General features: G+C 38.2%; 2 protein-coding genes across 3 annotated transcripts in view; one reads left to right on the top strand and one right to left on the bottom strand.

Annotated features, from left to right (window-relative positions):
* Syn2 (Syntrophin-like 2) overlaps window positions 1–3,955 on the top strand; it is a 10,864-nt gene extending 6,909 nt beyond the window's left edge. For both annotated transcript variants that reach the window (XM_013321340.1, XM_013321339.1), the window contains exons 12-14: window positions 1,880–1,995; window positions 2,139–2,229; window positions 2,364–3,955. In XM_013321340.1, coding sequence (XP_013176794.1) covers window positions 1,880–1,995; window positions 2,139–2,229; window positions 2,364–2,477 — 321 coding nt within the window. In that variant the 3' untranslated portion in view covers window positions 2,478–3,955. The remainder of the gene's footprint in view (window positions 1–1,879; window positions 1,996–2,138; window positions 2,230–2,363) is intronic.
* A 7,987-nt stretch (window positions 3,956–11,942) lies between these two features.
* Corin (corin serine peptidase) overlaps window positions 11,943–20,829 on the bottom strand; it is a 33,292-nt gene continuing 24,405 nt past the window's right edge. Inside the window, exons 7-16 of the mRNA XM_013320332.1 lie at window positions 20,054–20,186; window positions 19,768–19,920; window positions 19,328–19,546; window positions 18,295–18,442; window positions 17,878–18,095; window positions 13,137–13,317; window positions 12,807–12,960; window positions 12,553–12,676; window positions 12,330–12,478; window positions 11,943–12,145 (exon numbers count right to left, since the gene is read on the bottom strand). Of these exons, the coding sequence (XP_013175786.1) occupies window positions 11,945–12,145; window positions 12,330–12,478; window positions 12,553–12,676; window positions 12,807–12,960; window positions 13,137–13,317; window positions 17,878–18,095; window positions 18,295–18,442; window positions 19,328–19,546; window positions 19,768–19,920; window positions 20,054–20,186 (1,680 nt within the window). The 3' untranslated portion in view covers window positions 11,943–11,944. The remainder of the gene's footprint in view (window positions 12,146–12,329; window positions 12,479–12,552; window positions 12,677–12,806; window positions 12,961–13,136; window positions 13,318–17,877; window positions 18,096–18,294; window positions 18,443–19,327; window positions 19,547–19,767; window positions 19,921–20,053; window positions 20,187–20,829) is intronic.

The raw sequence follows: 20,829 nt of genomic DNA, 5'->3' as shown, positions 1-20,829 counted from the left end.
ACCACCTCTTCAGTACCTATGTTATTCTCGCCGTAAAGATGTATGGAAATGCTCATACTGACCTCCTTGCCCGCCCAGTTCATCACGGCGACTGTGCCGGAGCAGATCAGATACATGCGCGTGAGCGGCTCCCCGCTCCGCACCACGGTCTAAACACGCGAAGACATTGTATGTTGCCGTACAAGAAAATGGCAACCGAGAGATCGATTGCGGCGGGTCCGGGTGTCGAGGAGCACTCACCTCGCCCGGCATGTACAGGACGCGGGTCAAGCTGAACACGATGGTGTTGAGGAGCGCGACCGGCATGTCGCCGAAGACGGGCACGTTTGCGACCAGCTTGCGGCAGCGGTGCATGTTGATGTCCTGCTTCATCTGCTCGTTGATGGTGCTCAGGATGAGGGGCTCGTTGAAGTATCCGCCGTTGAACTCGTACTTGAGGAACAGCAGCACCTTCTTCTGCAGCAGGGCGGGCAGCCGCTTCAGCTCCATGTACTCCTCCAGCTCCCGCAGCTTGCCGTGGTACAGGAACGACTCGTACTGCTTGTACATCATCAGCCGCAGGAGGGTCGTGAAGCAGTACAGCAGGAAGATCAGCCCCATCAGACCTATGAATGCCGTCAACAAGAGCTCTGAAACAAAATACAATTTTTAATCCTGGTCGATCCTAATCGACTAGCAACAGGGACATTCTAATTTGTTGGCAGTAATGAAGCGCAATATATATCGTCGCGAAACCTGGAATGACATAAACCCCGATGGGCGTGTAGTAGCCGGCCCCGATGCAGAGGCCGCACGCCAGGTACAGGTTGGCGGTATACTTCTTGAAGACCGTGTTGTGCGGCAGCTGCACGCCGCGAAACCGCTGCAGCCAGCTGCGGTCCATGGCGTAGTAGTGCGAGCAGATCGCCGGCACCTGGTAGTGCACGTACGTCATCCAGTGGAAGAACAGAATCATCCTGAAGACGACCAGCAGCAGTACGCTCGTGATGTAAGACAGCTCGAACTGCTCGTGGATGTTCTTCCATTTGCGCTCCATGGACGCCAGCCGCGGCAGCTTAAACACAAACATTGCCGTGTGGGTGGGCAGCTTGCATTTGTCGAACATCCGGTACAGCTGCAGCGGCAGCGCCGCCACCAGCTCCGGCCACAGCGCGCCGCGCAGGTAGCGGCTCGCGATGCGCCGCGCGCGCAGCTCCACACGCTTGCTGTCCTCGTCCGTGTACCCCGTCACGAACGTCGTCGCTATGTCCACCAACGCGACCGCATCACCCACCAAGATGAACGGATCCCTCGGATTGGGACCTACGGGGCGAGACGAAACGTTTGACAAACATTTTGTTGACAAAGCGCGCACCAAAGAATGGAATATTTAACAAACTCGACTCACACACGACGAACACCTGAAAAGGCATGTAAATGAACTGCAGGAACATGAGCGCGGCGACGAAGCAGTCCCAGTAATACTTGAGGGGGCTGTAGGGGTGCCAGATGAGCCAGTGTCCGGTGGCGAGCTGGCGGCGGCGCTCCAGCAGCAGGTTGCGGCGGCTGCGCAGGTTGGCCGCGCCGGCGTGGTGCCACTCGCAGGGCAGCGCCAGCCGGCGCAGCCGCCGCGCCGCGCGCCGCCACGCGCTCGCCGTCGGCGGCAGCTCCATCAATGTCGCGGTCCGCGATAGCGTGCAGATCGCGTCGTGCTTCGAGTTTAACATTTATAAAATAGATGTTTATGTTTTCTGTACTAAAAATTACAGTGACGTCTACGTCAGAATTTAGAACGGTCACTCAGGGCCGCGTTTTATTCTTACGACCTTTTCAATAATAAAACTTTAAGGTTTGATATGTCGTGGATAAAATTTGTATCGGAATGGGGTTGTTGTTGCAGAAGAAGACGTTCACGGTGGTGCACGGCGGGCGCGCGGCGGGGCTCACGCTGGACTGGGCGAGCGGGTTCTCGCTGAGCGAGGGCACGCCCGGCGCGCCGCCCGTCTGGTCATACAGGTACGCGATGCACGAGCCCTGACTCTCACACTCACACTGCACACATACATATTGGATGAGCCATGATTCACGATATTTGACGACTGTTATATTTGGGCCGTCTTAATTGCTCTGTATAGTACAAAAGGTTTCTTTGGTGACAGGTTTTCACAGTTGAGAGGTTCGAGCGACGATGGCAAATCAAAGTTGAAACTGCATTTCCAGGACACGGAGACCAAGGTTATCGAGACTAAGGTGAGCAATTATGTGTTACAACAAATTGAAACGGTTTCATCGTAAGCGTCGCTTCCAAATAATCGTCACGTGTAAAAACTGAAGTTTAAATAATCGTTTAAAGAAATAGAGATGCATGATGTACCGACCGACAGGAGCTGGAGTGCCAGATCCTGCAGAGCCTCCTGTTCTGCATGCACGCCTTCCTCACGGCCAAGGTGGCCTCCGTGGACCCGGCCTTCCTCGCCTCCATACATCAGTCCAATTGATGCTGCGATGCGATGCGATGCGATGCGATGCGATCTCCGGAACGCGTCGGTTACTTTCATTTGTCAACTGGTGTATGTATGTATGTATGTATGTATAACAACTCTATGCATTACGTAATACAATCCAATTTTGATTGAGTAATTTATCATTAAGCTTATTTAAAAAGGATTTGCTCATGTTTTAAATGTTATTATATAGAAATGTTGTGAAAGATTTTTATTGGAGGTTAGTTTTCCGTATGACTAATGTTTGAGGTTTATATAATAGTTGTAAATGTTTAATGTGTATAATATTTTATTTAATATTCATTAATATGATCCGGTTAAGTAACGTACAATAAGTTCTTAAACTTTTAATCTCATCTATCGATCGATCGATCTAAAAGTTGACTTTAGTAAAATGTAAAACGGCATATTGCAGGAATGTGTTGTGTTGCGAAGGCCTAACACAGATGGAAGCAGCGAATTTAAATCTATGTTTATATTCCTTGTTTAATTTTACATTAGTTACATTTGTAAATAATTTTTGGTTAGAAATGTGTGTTCAAACTACTCTTTTATATTTGACTGGAGTCAGATAGTCTTCCTCTAAATGTTCTAACAAGGATCTCATTATTTATGTAGCTATTGTTTATCTTGTGTTTCCGATGTGTTTTAAGTTTCTTGTAAAACACCAAGTGGTTAATGAGGTGTTTTTTTTTTCACGAATCTGAATTTTTATCACTTGTACTATTTAAAAAATAGTTTGAAATTACCAGATAGTTCTTAATTATTTGAAAAAATCAATTTCTTAATGTTCTCGAAAACAAATAGAAAAAGAAGCGAACGTTAAAAGTAAATTTAATGTAACAAAATGTCGTAGAACTACAATATTGAAGTGCATAGCAAATCGAGGAGTCGCGTGAATCTTATTTTGTTTAGAGTTGTACTAGCGCGTAGTGATAGTGACAGAGATGCGTGTTGCGTGTTGCGTGGTGCGTGGTGCGTGTGCAGCATCCCCCGCACTCTGTCGCGTCCTGCTCGAAGGACTTGGAACAGTGTGAGCACAACATAACACAAGTCACGTGAACGCGTCTTTGTGTATTTGTACGTGTCACGTCTTCTATTATATTTATAATTATTCTCACTCACAATGTCGTCTACAAATTAGATTTTCTTATAGAAACTATTTTTATTTTTATTAAATCTCAAAAAAAAAATATAAGTTTTACCGACTGATTGCACCAAAGATTATAAGTATTTTATTATTCTTGTATTTCTAAGAGTTTCGCTTTTTCTTTAGATTTAGTAATAATTAATATGTAATTTGCATTTATTTATATAGCGTTTACTAAATATGTTGTTACCTTTACTCCTGTTAGGCTTTCATTTAAATATATATTTGACAATGCTCCTACCTTCGTATACGTTTAGGCCATTACAAATTCGTCGTGAAGTAGATCGTATTTGTCATTGTACAGTGGAATGTAATGTACCCATACACACAAACACACAGATAGACAGTGGAAATTGAGTTCAAAGTATTTACACCAGTTTGCACTTTAATTAATATCTTGTAATATTAGATAACATTGAATAATTCGGCGTAACAAAGCGCGTGGGTACATTCCAGGCAACAGACAAGTACATTGCAGCTGTACACACTGGAGGAGGCGAGTCTTTCTTGTGTTCGTGTCATATCATTACATGTAAGCATAAATCATAACGTCATAGCGTTATCATATTTATTAGATGTTTGTTGTTTGAGCGATATATTTATCTAAATTATCTGCCCGATGCAAAATGGCTCTATTTACTAGCGTAGAAATAGTCGGAGACGAAGACATGTGTACGTCCATAGACACGTTTGTGCGCGCCGGAAGTTCTCCAAACTGTTATTATTCTGTTTTCTTATTTGCCAAGACAAAGGTATAGCTTATCTCATTCTATAAAAACAATCGATGATAAAATTGAATCAAACGATAAAGAGATGTGAAGAATTGAAAGCAATTTAAAAGAAGTATTCTGTGTACGTACGTATGTCTTTGGTGGTTTGTAAAAGTTTCCGTAGCGCATTGAATGTCCATTATACGTCCCTTGTAACTCACTTTGGAAGATTCTATTAGATTATTTAAATTTTAATAAATTAAACAAAAAATTATTCTTAGCAAATTAGTCCGAAGCGTCTTTTTTCTACATTTATCAAATTAGTGAAACTAACAATTTGCACATATCTTTTTCTAACTTTTGAAAGTAAAATAATAATATAAGGTTTCTTAGTAGCGTATTATATGGGCATTTAAAAAGGTATTTATAATTATTTCTAGTTTTCAATACTATTTAAACTATTTATTAAGCATTGTTTTTAAGCTTATCACGTTTTAAACTTCGTAAATTTGTCCCGGTCTTGTGGATGTCCACTTCTTTTCTATCGAACATATTTCTAGAAGCTTAATTGAACGTGTACCATTTAATCTGCTAAAATTTATCTTATTTAAATCATTCAAAAAACAATTTTGTGTCGTAAAGTATAAGATTGTCGGTCTTGATACTTTTTTCGTTATAAATTGCTGTATCTTTTATATTTACTTATTTAACGCGTAATTTTTAGTTTTTCTTTCACCTAGGATTTTTAATTCAAATTTCGTTTAGAAATTGTTAATTTAAACGGAATAATGATGAAATAATTAGTCAATTTAGAAAAAAAAACTACTCAAGACTGAAGCAGAGAAGTGGGACTTAGTTTGTATTTTGTAGTGCGCGGTCATATGCTACGGGTTGTGTGAAGTCAATTATGAAGTTAAAATTGCTGTAACGATCTAACGGCAAAAATAACAAAAATGTATGTGACAGTGAAGCATTAAATAGTCTACAATACATTGGATACAACTGCTAAATTTCCAGAAGCCAACGTCAATTACTATACTAATATACTTCGTATTTGGAAAGAAGTGTCTTGCAATTAATTATGCATATGACAATGTTATGATAGAATTGTTACAGTCAGCTGGGAGGTGGTACATGTGGCCGCGATATCTCATTTCTGGATTTCTCATTACAATAAAATATGTCTTAGCGCGTTGTGATAAGGTTTAAGATTATTTATTTCGTTTAAAGAGTTTTATTGACATTACACAATTTATTCCTCTTATAGTTGTAGGAAGCTACGATTAGTTAAGCTGGGAGCAACAATACACTATAGTTGTTTAGCAATTTCCTGATAGCTATATAATAAGGGTCTGCATACTGCGCGCTTATATTTGTGTAAATCGCCGTCAACTTACTAGACGCGATAAAGCGCTCGGTGTGACTCGACCCTACAGTTTTAGTGTTAACATTTAAAACTTCGATTTCGTACATCGAAAATAAGAAATGTACAACGGAATGTAATTTTAAATATAACTTAAACGAACTTATATAAAATATAGCATTCTATGTATGAATATAATTGTTCTATTAATTATTTGTATTAAGGTAAAACAACCGCTTTTCTTATTATTGGGCAAGTATTATAATTGTAAACGTCGGTCCAAATGTACGCATGAAGCCGCCAAATAAAATAGGTAGTTATCTAACTAACTATTCATCATCATCATCATCATAGTCATCATCAGCTTGTATCTACCCACTGCTGGACACAGGTCTTCCTCGGTATGCGGTCGCCTAACTATTCATGAGCAAAAACGATATTTTTAAACATTGCAGATAACATAACACAAATGTTTACCCATGCCTACATATAACTGCATCAATATAAAAACTTTTGGTTTTATACGAGATGGATGGAAACAGTTAAACATTTGTACAAGAAAATGCATTTATTTTGTGTGAAATATATTTTGAATATTTGCCGTTTATTTCTTTTTGGCCACTATCATGTGAATGCTTCAAAGTATTTAGTCGATTCTGTAAATTCTCATCGCCCAATCATTGTCCATTAACGTGTACATAACTTGATCTTAACTTACATCGTGTAGAATAACGAACATCGGGACAATATTTATACAAATAGTCAGTTGTCTTGCACAACGCGGACCGCGACCTGCGATGGAGGGTTTCTTCAAACTTCAAACAAACAAATATGTTTATAAGGTTTGTGCAAATTATAAGACACAGGAGTCAGCTTTCGTTTGCCAACATTTCAAATAATAAACGTCGATAAACCGATTTTTTTACTACGTTATTGCAATTCCTATGTTTTCACTTATCCTCTTTGAGACTAAAGTAACTTTAGAAACCAAGCGATGATGTAATATTGATTTAGTTTTAGTCAAATTATTGGTTCCATTTGAAATTGAATATAAATAAAATAAATGTTGTAACGTCAGGATTGTTATAAAGTAAATCGTTGCGCCTGGCTCCGGCGCAGTGTTGTGAAGCGCGGCGCGGCGCGGAGCGGCGGCGAACATAGCGCGTATACTTGTGTAAACTGACTTGTAACCACGTATTGTACTAGTTAGCGGTTAATTGTCTAGTTACTTATACCCATTGTTGATTATATACCTATAATATACCCATTAGTAAAATATATATTAAAAACTTGCCTTTTATTTCCTTTGACTACATATCCAACACTTAATATTTAACATTGAAGCTAGCTACAACAATATGTCGGCTCGACCGATGCAATACCACGACCACAGAAATGAATAGCCTTGGTGCTCTTTCTATTCCTACCCTTATCTTATAGGGGAAGGATAGAAGAAAGAAAATTTGACGCATTGAAAGAGGAAATCTTTCCGTTCGTGCCGTCTTCCGTCGACAAAAGGTAAGCTACGCGTCTACAATTGAGCAGTTGGGCAGTTGTCATATCGTTATGTCGACGAATTTCGGTGACTGTTTACTCGCTCGCCACCATATATTACACAAAAAAATGTATGATCGCAGTACATTCTTGTTTCCTTCTCTACATGACCTCATAATGTGTGCGAAGAGACAATAAAATACGTTTTCATTTATTTGTTTTATTACAAGCGTCAGAGACAAAGAAAAGCTACACAATATAAACTATCAGAAGCAACATTCATCACACATTTTAATTCCAATAATACGAAAACTAACATTTAAATAGAAATGTTTATAAGCAAAGATTCACAATATTAAAACAAGAAAATGTAACAGACAAGCATTTAAAATCGTTAGCTTATAAATAAAATGTTGCCACTTTATTAACTTTGTGTTTTGCCGTTTATAAAATGTAATTCTTGCTAGCAACAGTGTTAAATAGAAAAATAATTACCTTGTAGTATAATTAGCTTAATTTAGAAAAATATTATATTTTTGTATATCACTTTCACAATTTACCACGTTTTATAAAATATAGAAAATACATTTGCATTTGCATGTATCAATTTTAAATAAATAAAATATATAAACTTGCACAAATTAAATGATTTGTTGTTTTGAATACTGTCACTTAAATAAAAATAACATCAAAATCTGATAACATAGTATGTCATGAAAGTGATAATTTTAGGAGGAACTATGCTCTTTCCTAAACATGTCCGAATGTATAATACTTATTGTGATATGTGACATTTGCATTATTATAGTCTACAATTGTAAATAAATCGTATAAATTATATCTCAATTCATTTTACGTTATAAATAAATAAATAAAATTTATAATACAAGGTTAATTTAACAAGAACCCGTTGGGAAACAGAAGTATGCCGACAAAGCGACGCCTGGCGGCTACGACATTAAACATTCATTTACTATAACAACATTGATATCGGCACGTCTAAAAAGAAACATCTAAATGCTGTATTAAAGTTGAGATAATGTTGTGCGTGTATGTTACCAGGCTACGCTTTACACAAGCTTAGACTAATTTAAACGAGGTCCTAAAACAAGTCCTCTCTTGAACTATAGATTTATAATTAACATTTATGTATCTGTCCCGACCTGTCCGACACATTGACTGTCAGTACAATACTATGAAGACTCGCGCTCACGCGATAAAAAAATACAAATTTCGATAAATACAATGTATCAATAGAGATGATAGTATCTAGTCAGACATTTATTGTCACATTTAGTTTAACATTAGGTTTATTGTCTACCATAGAATTACTAATTTTTATAAAGTCGCTATCTACTTCGTATTTTAATATTAGTGTATAGATAAGTATATAATTGATATTTATTTTGACATTTTCGTCGAATATCGTTGAATTTAAATTGACCACTGATATTGTATTTGTTTCATCCAGAATTCTTGTTACAATGAGGAATATTGTCGTGAAGCAAGCGGCCGCAGCGCTGCTGGTACATATATGAACACTACGACATTACAATAACGTCTACAACACAACCATTATTTTAGCCTGTAATATATATTACTCCTCAGAACTATTCACCTACTTGTATAATGGAGTGAAGCCTGCAAATGGCTACTTTTCAATATCATCTTATCTTTAGTAAAATAGTAACATTTTTACTAGCCTGTAATATAATGTATAATTGTTGAATGCAAATTAAAAAATGTAGATTTTACATCAACGTTAACATAACATGTTTAAAGTTAAGTTTGTCGAAATCGAAGTATTAATTGAACACAGTAAATTTATTTAATTCATCACCATAAATTATTGTCAAGTTGCACATAAAAGTTATTAGAACACGTGCCGAATTAAAGTGATATTACATTAACACGTTGAAGTCAAACAGGCTGACTCAAACAAAATATCAATGAACACGAAACATTTCATCTATTTAGTAAAAGTTCAATACTGATTACAATCTAAACATTATGTATACGACATATATTATTAGGTAACGACACAAACTCTGAGCTGTGTACGACTATGTTTTTACATTTAGAGTGAACATGTCCACTACATGTTCAGTATAAAGCCAATTACCAATGCATTTCTTGTTTATTTATAATCTTTATGTATCTTGAGTGTATTACACACTAAGTCTGATTCTAAAAACCAACGCAAGCGACACTACTGAAGAGAGATTGGGATTTAGAAATGACATTTACAAAAGATTAAAGCATAGTGGGAAGACCTCTCCGTGTTTCGTGTCTCCATAGAATATAATTATAAATAAAAACAATTGAATAATATATTATATTGAAATATCATAATTGATCTGTTGTTTGCATTACCTATGTATGTATGTTATTTATCCTTCAAGTAATAGATCAATACTACAAATAGAAACAACTTAATGGGTAAAGAGAGTAAAATATAAGAAGGTTTGAGGTTAGAATTGAGAGATAGGAAACGCTAGAGCGGGTTTATCTACGTACAGAACTCCTTTATCCTAGTTCCTATTGGAATGACTAATCCTATCCGTGTAAAATTAATAGAAATTGTCGTTATATGTACAATTCTTACAAATATATAAAATATTATAAAATTATAATAAATCAAATTTTGGGAACAATAATTATATTATAGTAACACCGAATATATGGAATTTGTTAAAAGAAAATTGTAAAAATATATTATGTTTAAATGGGATAAATACATAACAGCCCAATAAAGTGCTTTAAAACATTTAGTTATAAATATTTTTTCTACTTAAACAATTTAAATAAATACGACTCAGAGTTTTTAAGAAATTGAGGTTCATACGTGTTATAATATAGTACATAGTATAATATAGTGGTATTTATATACTTATTGTCTTAACAATATTATGTGTTATATAAAATTTCCAACATTTTTACTCTAGTAGAAAAGCTCGAGTTAAGAAGGAGGCTCATAAGAAGTCGACAACCTTACGTCAGCGAACACAAATGTTAGTCGTCAATGTTGTAATACACCATTCAAAGTTTATGGCGGCTCGCTGTTAGCTGCGAGAGTGTGTAAACGCTTTACGTCCCTTCGATACGTAAAATTGTTTGCAGCATCTCGTGCTAATTAACAAGCCACCACAAAGTTTCGATGGCATTGTATACCTACATCACACAACTAACATCCAGTCAGTTCGGTCCGTAAAAACTAATATAAGTTCGTAACTTCGCTTTGCAATTGTCTTGTCTCTTCTCTCTTGAAAACCATTAAATTCAGAAAAAACTGTGAACATTCCGTACGTTTTTGTATGTTTTTTTTAAAGGAAAAAGTAAAAAAAGTGGAATTAGACCGACCGCACTGACTGACTTCCGCTGCACGCTGTATACAACTACATCTAATAAATATATATTATACGAGTATTACCCATTACAGTAACTTTGAGCATATCATTTATATTTCTATTACATTATTAACGCAATTATATTATGTTATATATTTATGTTCTATTATTTTGAATATATAATTAACTATTATGGCACAGTTGTACAAACTAAAGTGATAATATGTTGTATAATACATTGTTAAAATCATAGATCGCCAACAAAAAACATATAGTAAATAGTTTGAGTAAAAATCGGCTATATCTAAATAAAATTCTTTCCATAATCTACATCTATAGTTTTTTTTTATGTTGATATTTTCGCTAGTTATTTTCCTTACAAACTATTAAAGCTATTTTAATTACATAAATATAATTTTAAGAATATTGTCACTTTGCATTTTTATCTTTATTGTATCAATATATCAATATCAATGTTTGAATATAACTTTTGAATATTTAGTATTATCCATAAATCAACTAAATATATTTATTGTCATTTCTCTGATGATCTATATGTATGAGAACATATAGCTTATTCATAAATAGACGACTTCGTTTGGATGGAGAACGGTACTGATATAAAATATAGACACATCTGCATCCAAACGACACACAAGTACGTTATAACAATTTGTAAGCCCTCGCCTAACACTACGACACCAAACGTCAAACAAATACGCACTAACATATATATGTCTAGACTAGAACACACGAGAGAAATAAAAGGGCACCATGTAAACATTTCTAAAGCTTTTCTCCACTACTAGCTAGTTCATTTATCCTAAAGCGACTTAGCACTCCTAAACATTTCAGTATAAATGCAACTTAGCGTCACGTCTCGAGAAAAAGGTTTCGAGAGAAAATGACAAAGTTTATTAAAAAAGTATTGTAAACTTCAGTACAACAATGCGGCGTCCTGTCGCCTCGCGCGACATTACACCCCCCATATTATGTACTATTAAAACATTTTACATATACATATATTGTCATTATTTGTAAATTTATTGTCCAAAGTTTATATCTTATTGTCAATTAATTATTTATTATTGTCAAAAGTTTCCACGTCTCGTCATTTTCGTATTAATACATGTCTAATAACACAGTTATAACGTGCTCATTATAATTATCTATTTCACCATTAATTTTGGAGATTTTATTAAAAACTTGAATCTAAATCAAAATATAATTTATCTATGTATTGGCAATGTTTTTAATTTTAACGTTATTTATATTGGCTATCCATCAACCGCTGCAACGATCACAAAAATACCTTTAGAAAACGGAATTTCACAAAATGTCTCCAAACATTAATGGTGCAATAACCTCCACGTCCGTTGTGAAGAGTGCCGCGCAGTTCATGTGTCGTCAGAGGGCGCGTTGTCGTCGTTGTAGAGCTCCAGCTGGCGCAGGATCCAGGGCACGTAAGTGGGCACGTATGCGTAGACGCCAGGCAGCCGCGGGTGAGCGCACTTGATGCCCCACGACACGATGCCCCCCACGTACCAGCGCGATGGGTCCTCGGGGTCTTTGCACAGGAGCGGCCCTCCGGAGTCGCCCTGTAATTAACAAATTTTATATTATGCTGTGATACTTTGACACAGATGTGTATTGCGTTTATTTTAGAACTAATTTGTTGCAGATCAGGTAATGGTTTACATATTACAATCTACAACTCCCAAATATTTTGGTTATTTATGCACAAAAAAAACTTTAGGTGAAAACAAGACTAAGCGTTTGTACCTGGCAGGCATCTTTGCCGCCCTCGGGGTATCCGGCGCAGACCATGCCTGCGGTGACGTTGAGATCACGGTGCTCCAGCCACTGGTTGCAGAGCTCGCGGCTCAGAACCGGCACCTCCACCTCGTTCACCGCAGGCTCGTACTCCGACACTGAATACACGAAATATCATCAGCCCCTGGTGACCGACTTGCACGGCCGTATTAGAATTACATATTATACTGACTGTCCTTGTCGTCGCGCTTGCCCCAGCCGATGACGGTGCAGATCGTGCCAGGCTGCAGCGCACGCCGTGCAGGCGGCAGGCACACCGGGGACAGCTGCTCGTGGTAGCGCACACGCACCGCCAGCTGCGACACCAATTATGACACCATACACTTAGGGAAAATATTATATCTCAGCATTGTATAATTATTATGTACGCTTCGCTCCATCAGTTGATAGATCTGCAGACAAACTATATAGTTGCGAACGAGGTACCTGGAAGAGTGCGATGTCGTTGTCGTGCGCGACGCCTACGTTGTAAAGCGGATGCGGCACGACGCGGCGCACCTTCACCTTTTGGCCGTAGTAGGCGTGCGAGCGCCGCCGCGTAATGCCCAGCTGGATCGTCCACCCGTTCACGTCCGAGTGGCTGGTGAAGATATATTATTTCATTCATTCACGATTAGAAAACTACGAAGGCTGACGAACAGTTTCCTTGTAAAGAATGTGAATTATTAGAAATTTGACAGTTCGAGGGTGTCCTTCCTCAGGATGGCGGCTCTTGTCGTTCTGGTCATAGAGTAATTTTTAAAGGTGGTGACTCACTTGCCGACGCAGTGCGAGGCGGTGAGGACCCACTGGTCAGCGACGAGCACGCCGGCGCAGTAGAACACCTCCTCGGGCCCGCCGAGGATAGCGGCCAGAAAGGGCCAGTCGCCGGGCGACGCTTCAACGCCGCCTACAATGCGCTTCGTGCCCCCGCCAATTGTCCGACGTTTGCCGCACTCTACGGAAGCATGTTTCGTTTTTTATCTTACTGATTGTATACTCAATAATCATTTAAAATCAATAATTTACATTTTTTTTATAATTGACAGGATTTACGTCTGTATCGTACAAACTTATAACGAAAAGTGTTTATTGAAATTAGATTCCCATTTCATATTTGCCTATAACCTAGTTTCTAACTTTGACTCGTTCAATTAAAAGTTTGTTGATTTGCCTCAATATTATGCCACCTCGCACGCCTCACACTCATCTTCAATGAGACTTTCTGTATTTATAAGATAAGTGTGTAAAGTTATTTAGAATGATATAAACAGAATTAATGGTCCGATTTTGACAGTTAATAAGGGATTTTATGTTTATCTGAAATCTGATTGTTGAAATTATAAAGTTTATTTGCTTCGTTTGAAGGCATTAGGTATATAAAAGTACAAAGCGTAGTGTAATGGTAAACTCGGAGTTGTTCTCGTTCATTCATCAAGGTGACAGGCGGCTGCGCTCAGCTGCGGTCGTCTGCGTAATGATGTGGACCAGTGGGAGCGTTGCCTAACTTGAAGTTGAAATATAACCCCTTTTTATGTTTCTTGAGCCAACTGATGTGAATAAAGACTCACGTCACGAGGGATAAATAATGAAACCAGGCGAATTTACTTCTGAAGCGGCAAAAACAAAAATATTTTGTTGTAATTAGCTATGATTGTAATACGGTACGGTATAAATCTTGATAAAATAGAAGATATTGTTTTAATTTCAAATAAAACTACTTTTTGGGAGTCAGGAATAATGTGAGATTTTAAACACAAAACCACGTCGGTGGCCAGCATCACGCGTAAACCGGTGCTGTACTTAAGAGTGTACTTACGACGTTAACACGAGATGCCAATATTACAAATAGCGTTGGATTCGTGCTCGTAATTTGGTTGCTTAATAAAACATTTTCTCTGCGCTCCAGAGAAGCGACCTGATGTTTAATTAATTCAGAGGAGCGGTGCGATGCGGCCGGAATAATTAAGATCACTCATTAACTCTACCTTCATCCGAGTTCAGTTTTTAACACTTTTATCCGAGCTTAAGTAGAACTGTACCATTGTCGCTGTCTTTATTACAGTCGTCGTAAATTAACTAACTTACACGTCTTCACCATGGCACTCGACCCTGACTAGGCCTGAGTCAACTACGCTAGCCTAAATTTCTTCCTATATAGCGTCGAATTTTACAAATGAAATTCATCATTACGTGGCGGAGACCGAACCCGTATTTGTCGAATTGAACTCCGGCGCTTAATTATTGCCTGTTGAGTGAAAAGGTTGTATTCGGCTAACCTAATACAATATCCGTACATTAATATATAGATGTCAGTGGTACGGGGCCATTGTACATTTTCTACTTGACCCCGCAGTAAGTCGGTCGGGAGAGAGTCAAATACCTTAAACTCTTTTTTATAATTTGTTAAATTCAGCTTTAAAAACTTTATATGTTAACGGAGTGTTATATCAAGACACACGAGATGATTACGATAATACAATGTGAATTTAATTAATAAGGTGAAGTCAGAACTGTCGGCCTTTGCATTTGTCTACGTCAGTTATATTTTTGTCAATTCAAATTATTTCACAACGACAAGGACGGGGGTACAACTTTAGCGGAGAGTAATTTGTTTTTCTCTGTTGTAATTTGCGGGGATTACAAAAAGTTTAATTATATTTGAGATGGAGAAGCTTCGTGGTGCGACAGGTGTCGCCCGGCTTAACATTACTGCCTTCTACATAAATAAGATTCTTTAATCAACTAAATATTAAAACTTATCAAGATTACAAGTGACCAGCACTTCCATTGTATTATAAAGGAAAAGTGACCGCATGTAAACTAAAGAATTAACTTCCAAACCGTGAATCAAATCTGTTTGCTCTGCAACAAAAAGGGGTTTTGCTTGGATTTCAATTTGATGAAGGGGCTGACTTCAATAACGGCACAAAGACATTATCTGAAGTTCCTTCGTTCGCTTTAATTTTTGTACCGGTAAAAATTGTGTAAAAACGTAAGAGCGGTCGCCGGCAGATATTATTTTCGTTGATGAGAATTCTTTATGACAAAGGTGTCTTTTGTTGTTATTGTGACATCCTTTTTTACGATCTCCCGATATTGATATGTTTTATATCACGCATGGGAACAAATACCAAGCCCTTTCAGACACATCTGGACAGATCTTAATATTTTCGTGACACACACAGCACACAATACAACAAGGTTAACAACAATTCAAAGATTTATCAGCGCTTATTCGTTGTTTAGTTCATCTTACTCTCAGTTGTTTCAGTCTTTCTGCACCTGACGTGGTCATCAAGTAGTTGCTCTTCGTTCTTCGCTTAATTTAGTCTCTGCATACTGCTTGACCTCAGGCCAAGTTGTTGTTTAGTATCCGTATATTATGTTTGGGGCCAATTCATGCATATTTTCATTTATATATACCTATTATCATTCTGAATAGTATTTTGACTTCTAAAATTCAAACGTTAAAATGTACTTACAATATTTTTACGAACAGAAGTGAAATTGATTTTGCGGAGGAGATTCAACATCAGTTTTCGCGATCCTCAAAGTTGGTAAAACTTTTGATTGTAGAAATGTTTTAAGCGAAGTGTTTTGTTCGAATCACGCCTTTGTAATGAAATAATAACTTTGTTATTTCATTTTAAATTTCTAAATCTGTTATGGTGTGCCACCAATGAATTAAATTTTAGCTTAAAAGCGTGCTTAAAAATTTTAAACTACGAAATTCGTGTATTTTTAATCTTTCAACATTTTTGTCTTTATGGCCATTTAAAATAATAAGTCCTCTTATTTTATATTTTTTAACTGAGAGAATGTTATTCTATATAACGCGTGGAATATACGACAAAGCTGTGAAGTCAAAATATTGTATACAGTATTTATTATGTGTTTACAAGCGGATTAAATAAATGTTAGTATCACTTAATTAAGCAATAAAATAAATTATTAGCAGGTTAACTGAGCTCTCAACATAGTACAAACAATATAGTAGTCGACAAAAGTAAAATTAAGTAGGAGGTGACAGCAACCTCCTCCCCTCCCTCCTCCTCCTCCCCCTTCACGTGCTCGAGCAGCGTAATATGGAGCAGTAACTTTGGCTTATTGATAAAGTTTGCTAAATTACTTTTTTTATTTAATACTCGCCGCTTGTCCATCCAAAAGTAAAAAAATAGAATAGCACATTTCCGCCTCCCTATTAAGATCCTTGTCTGATTGTACCATGTCATGTCTTGTCTTATGGGTAATTTTTCATGCGTAAGGCTTTATATATATTTTATCATAACTAACCGCGATTACAGCAACCCTTTCGCTGGATTATGTCTGCCAGTACTACGTTAATCTCCGTGCGTCCAAACCAAATTATACTACACTTAGATTTATTTGTTTCTTTTATTATTTGTCAACAAAGACACTTATTTGTACACAGAATTCCAAAAGATATTGCCCTGTCCTATAACATTGTTGTATTGCCATCTCTTTTTTCTTCAATGAGAAAAACAGGGATCACGATACGGTTATCCCAAGTGTTTCGTCAGTGGAAACCCTTATTTACGCTCCACATCACCCTCCGTGCTCGTGACTTACAAATAACGAGGCAGTTCTCATTCATTCATCCTTTCGATTCAATTAAGGCGTTCATAAACTCGGTAATAATAAAAACCGAAGGATGATAAAAATACTGATAGCTTTTCGAAGAAAAACAATATATTTATTATGACTGTAATATAATTTAAGTAGGTCACGTCAAGGGTAGTGCGCCGGTGGCGCAAGAACCTAGCTCAATCCCCGACATGTATCAATGCGTGTTCTCGATTTTCAAATTTAACTTGTACATTTATCCGACGTTTTTACGGCGAAGAAAATCTTCGCGATGCAACCTGCACATATCAACCAACATAAAGTTCTCGAGACCAAACGAGCTGTGGATAACACTGTTTATGTGCATAAAAGCATCCAAAAAATCAGTTGTATTCCAGTTATCAAGATATCCGTGGATATAAAATACCATCAGACTTCAAGACGTAACAATTAAAAATTCGTTTGCTACCAATATTAACAAAACCGAGGAAAGGCTTTCAAAGAAAAAGGAACATGAAAACTTTTTTAATTGAGAACTAAACTCACCGATCGAGTGGACTTGAAAATTCAATTCAAAGTAATTTTAGAGTTGAGCGGATTTTATGTATGAGTTAGCGATTATTTTCGTGCAAACAAAGTAGCAACTCGCTTAATTCCCTTTGTTTTAAAGCGACGAGCCGAGCCGGCAGCGCTGCTGAGATGCGCGCCTTATTTTATTAAAACGGTAGTGGAATGCTTTGCATGCGCCGGACAACGCGACGTCCGTTCGGTGTTCCCTTGTTATTTTTTATTTACGAGTAAGCACACGACGCAACAGACGCCCGGTATATTAACAAGTCAAACTACCAGGTGTGCTGACGTCCTGCAATATTGTCTGCAACGCTTTTTAAACGGTACGTTTGGAGCTTATGCTCGATGTGTAAAAACTTACCGTAATTGTTACAGACGAGATGAATGTGTGCAGAGTCGTGCCGGCAGTCCTTCAGCTCGCGCAACAGGCCACCCTCGCGGCGTTGAAATGCGCGAAAGGACTGCGCCGCGCTGTGTTCGTGCTCTGAGTGCATGTGCTCTGCGTGCTCGAGCCCCACGTGTGGATGCATGCGCCCCACGCGACCCATGCCGCCCACTGTACTGCTGCGGTTCACCAAACTACGACAAGTTACGATGTACAAACTGTTAAATTGAACCAAGTTTCTTCTTGTGAAAGTCTCACAATAGTATGTTCGTTCGACAGTGTATTCTTAAGGTCTTCCAAATTTCTTGTACCTGGTATGTTCTTTGTTATGTTTATTCCTAATAGGTAGGCATAAATTAGGAAGAACAGGTATATTACAGCGCGGGATCTTACGAGTATCCGAGCATGGCGCAGATCTTGTGCGCAGTGGCGGGGTCGAGCGCGCGAGCGGCGATGCAGGCGGGAAACCAGGACTGATTGGCGGCACGGTACACCTGCAGCTCACCGCGCCCCACGTCGCCCGTCGCCTCGCTCAGCCGCACTGTTGCACATACTCGCTAATGTATTTCCCGTACTTAAGTCAGATGCGACTGGTTTCCAGGTCATCTTTCCAAAGTATGTTACCATCCTAATTGATTCGATCAAGTTTTTTTTCCGGCAAACTAAAATTACTAGTTTCATACACATCAGTTTTAAATTGCTAAGATTTAATAAGTAAAATAAAATGATAGTAATTATCAGTGAATTGATGTAGGCACAATGTGGCGATCGCAAAGTGAGAATTGAACATTTATATCGCTCCATGTTGAACGTCGGAAATTGAAAAGATTTCCATAAATCGATCGCTGGCTATTGAATGCAATTGAATGACAAGCTTACAAAATGGAAACATGAACTTATTTGTTCTATTAAATTGTTTTGTCTATTATTAAAATGTATAAGTAAATTAATATAATTTTGCCAGACATGAATAGTTATATTTAGTCGTCAAAAGTATATACATATTTTTTTGGAAAATCAACCTTACCAAGAAGCCTTCATCGCTACCAAGAAGACCGTATTAAATATTTTAGGTAAATTTATTATTAACAAAGGGAAAATATCTGACTAAGTAAAATAAAAAGATAAAGTCGCTTTTGGGCAGTTCTTCTAAATCAGAAATTTCTATAAATTAACCGATTTTAATCTGCTAGTACAGTATATCTCTATGCATTCTTGGCTGAAATCCAAGATCAAAATTATAGTCCGGTAGCGATTTAAGAGCATACACGGAACATAAACATATGCTTTAGTATCAACACTATTTAAACATACGAATTTGTCATTACTTGATGTTAGGGGTACCTACTAAGTAAAAACATACATAACAATTGGTGAAGTTATTTGAGCGGGCTACTTATCGGTAGAGGTGACCAGAAGTACTCACGGCAATTCCTCTCGTCCTGTCCCCAGGGGCAGTCGACGCGGCCGTCGCAAAGGTGCACCTGGGAGACGCAGCGCTGGTTGCCGCAGTGCAGGTCGGCGCCATGCTTGCAGACGCGGCAGTTGAGCTCGTCGGAGCGGTCGGCGCAGTCCACGTGCCCGTCGCAGCGCCAGTCGTGCGGAATGCAGCGCCGCACGTCGCACTGGAACCCGCTCGGGCACACTGCGCACCGATACCCCAAAACACATCAACAATTGTACAAACAATATTCCACACTTTTCCATAATATTCTCGATCCCTTTATTTTCTTCTAGCTGTTAACATCTGATGCTATTTTGGTGACGACAATCAAATACCTTAGATGTGTCGTCGTTTGCCTCCTTCTACTAGATGATAAATCAATGAACTATTTGCGTACGGACATAAAGATCTCAAATAGTTACCCGGTTTAGCGGCCCTAATCCGAGCCTCTTTGACCTCTTTGTTGCCGAGGCAGACGTCTGTGTCCGTGGACTCCGGAAATATCTCGCACTGCAGGTAGTCAGGCATCGACAGTCCGAAAACTTCCAGGAAGAACCCGCACCGCCGCATTGTTTCTGTGTAGTCGTTAAGGATAGAAGTCCTCAATCAAGGATTATGTTAGATAGGTTTTTTAATTAGACAATTTTTGGCGAGTCAACCCTACTGTGTATATGAAAGCAAGGGCAGTGAGGACAGGTGGAAGCTGACCTTGGCAGAGGCTGCGGCAGGGGCGCACCATGTGGCCGAGTGGGCCGCACTTGGGCACGAACAGCGAGCACAGAAACAGCGCCGTCAGCTCGTAGCACCGCACGTCCACCACCGCGTCATAGATCTCCAAATCCTGACACGAGACAATAATAACTATTTATATAGAGACGATAATACCGTATTCAAATAAAGTTTTCGATTTAAATTTAATTAAATCAATCGTTAGTTGAATAGTAGTTAAGGAACATTTCCCGATTAAGTTAGCAAATTCACTATTGACATATTCCAAAAGTCCATTGTAGAATTCGATCAGTGCGGGTAATGGGCGGCAGAGGTCGGGCGCGAGCGATGTGGGAGCCGATTAAGTGATCGGAAGCCGCAAGCACGCGTCCACTGCCGGCTGGGTCGATGGCCTTCGGTCAATTAATTTCACAGCGGCCATATCACTAACGAAAATTAGTAAAGTCGCTCGACACCAGTGTTTAGATATGCTCGTTGAGATATGTATTATACATACACATTTATACATAAGATTATGAGTTCATATTAAGCTTAGTTTTTTTAATGAACTATAATATATAATTACACTTTCCGAGTGCTTAGCATTAATATTCATGAGTACATTTTTGTAACGTTATCGGCAATGTTTGTATTAAAATGTGTGCAGAGTTTTATCATTATTTTGACGATGAAGTTCCGGAGGCCGACGAAATAAAAAAAGTTTTTTTTTCTTATTATCTTATATCTTTAAATGAGCAATTCTTGTATATATATAA

This window comes from Papilio xuthus, unplaced genomic scaffold (assembly GCF_000836235.2).
Source record: "Papilio xuthus unplaced genomic scaffold, Pxut_1.1 DF825946.1, whole genome shotgun sequence".
NCBI lineage: Eukaryota > Metazoa > Arthropoda > Insecta > Lepidoptera > Papilionidae > Papilio > Papilio xuthus.
Note: the sequence above shows the minus strand (reverse complement) of the source record. Positions and strands in the feature narration are given on the sequence as shown.